Below are 1,915 nucleotides of genomic sequence, written 5' to 3'. Positions count from 1 at the left end.
TCTATTTCTCCGAGACATTTGATTGCAATCACAACTCTCCTGAAAACAGAAGCAGTAATCCAATCCTTCTTTCTCGAGTTTATTGTGATCTAATTTAGTTTGTTTTAACTTTTGTTTGCAATCACTTAACATTGAGGTTTATGAGAATATCAGACAGCATTTTACTCAGGTCTGATATTAATCAAAAGAAATATAGGGTATAGTTGCTTCTTATGATTGAGTCAACTGCTGACTATATCCTTTGAAAATTAAAATCTCTCATTATGAAGATTGAGAGAGAGAGAGAGAGAGAGAGAGAGAGAGAGAGAGAGAGAGTGAGAGCGTGTGTATTATCCATAAGTATAAGTGTGATACAATAAGTAAGATAATTAACACGAAAGAAATGGAGCTAGAATAATCAGATTTAAAATAAAGTAGAGCATGTGTTTCCAACAAGAGTATGAAGGCGCTGTTATCGCTAGCAAATTAACCTTTACCCTGAACATGATATTTTGAACAACACCAGAGGAGCAAAGACTTATATAAAGCATTAAATGAATAGATATAGACACATGGGAAACACTAACTCTATAGCCTATATAATGAAATGTATATCTCAGTTAGAAACTAACTCGTATATATTGTTTATGTCACAGGTCCGATCACAGGATATAAAAAGTTGTGAAATTCAACAAGGCGCTATCAAATTCAGTTACTTGTCGCTCCAGAGAGAGAGAGAGAGAGAGAGAGAGAGAGAGAGAGAGAAATATGACATACAACATTTTGCCTATAATATAGGACAGCAGATTGGATAAATATAAGAAAGCAGATTGCAAAAATATATCAGAAATACATAAGGTGGCTTCAATCAGAGTTCATGTTGCATTGATGTTCAAGAAGAACGAAGAGAACACAAAGCAAGATTATTCGAATTATAATGGCGTTAGAATATTTTTAAACAACAGATAAAACGATTTGATGTTAATTGGAGTTGAAATGACTCGTTTGGGAAAGTGAGGAAACGTGTCAACACTAGACAGTAAATGGAGAAAAATAAATGTATTTCTGCTGTTCTCCTGAAAACTATCTGCAGGACAGTCTGTCCGAAGAGAAACTATCTTAGTTTTTCAGAGGGGCACTACAATATATATATATATATATATATGTGTGTGTGTGTGTGTGTGTGTGTGCGTGTGTGTGTGTGTGTGTGTGTGTATTTGTGTAGAAGTTGTCACTAGGGCACGGGCATGTCTTACTTTCAGTCATTTTAATATAAGAATTTTCCTTTGTTTCTTTATTCCAGAGGCAAAACAAATTTAAGAGTTAAAGCTTTTTCTGGTTTCAATTACTAATGCACACCTACACCCACGGGCCACACCCACACCCACAAACACACCTACACCCGTGCCCATATCCACATGCCCACCCACACCAACAAACATATCCACACCCACACCAATACCCACACCAACACCCACGCCCATACTCACACCCACATCCACAAACACAAACACAAATACATTCACACCCACACCCACACCAACACCGACACCCACAATCACGCCAATACCAACACCCAAATCCACAAATGCAAACACATTCACACCCACACCCACATCAATATCCACACCCACACCCACATCTACATGTGTCCACACCCACATCCACGCTCTCAACCACACCTATGCCTACACCTACATCCCCACCCACACCAACAAACATATCCACACCACACCACACTGACCCCCGCAAACACATCCACACCCAAATCCACACCCATTTTCCCACACCCCACATTCACAAACACATTCACACCCATACCCACATCCACGTCCACACCCACACAAACATCAATATCCACATCCACACCAACATATGCACCCGTATATACCCATAAACACATCCACACCCACACCAACACCCACAAACACATCCA

The 1,915-nt window shown here is 39.3% G+C and overlaps 1 protein-coding gene across 1 annotated transcript; it reads right to left on the bottom strand.

The window, feature by feature from the left end:
- Positions 1-1,295: 1,295 nt before the first annotated feature.
- LOC137618936 (uncharacterized) lies at positions 1,296-1,643 on the bottom strand. The gene has a single exon (XM_068349140.1). The coding sequence runs from the start codon at positions 1,641-1,643 to the stop codon at positions 1,296-1,298; it is 348 nt and encodes a 115-aa protein (XP_068205241.1).
- Positions 1,644-1,915: the final 272 nt, after the last annotated feature.

The sequence above is a fragment of the Palaemon carinicauda genome, chromosome 25 (assembly GCF_036898095.1).
Source record: "Palaemon carinicauda isolate YSFRI2023 chromosome 25, ASM3689809v2, whole genome shotgun sequence".
Classification (NCBI taxonomy): domain Eukaryota; kingdom Metazoa; phylum Arthropoda; class Malacostraca; order Decapoda; family Palaemonidae; genus Palaemon; species Palaemon carinicauda.
This window is presented reverse-complemented; position numbering and strand designations above follow the sequence as displayed.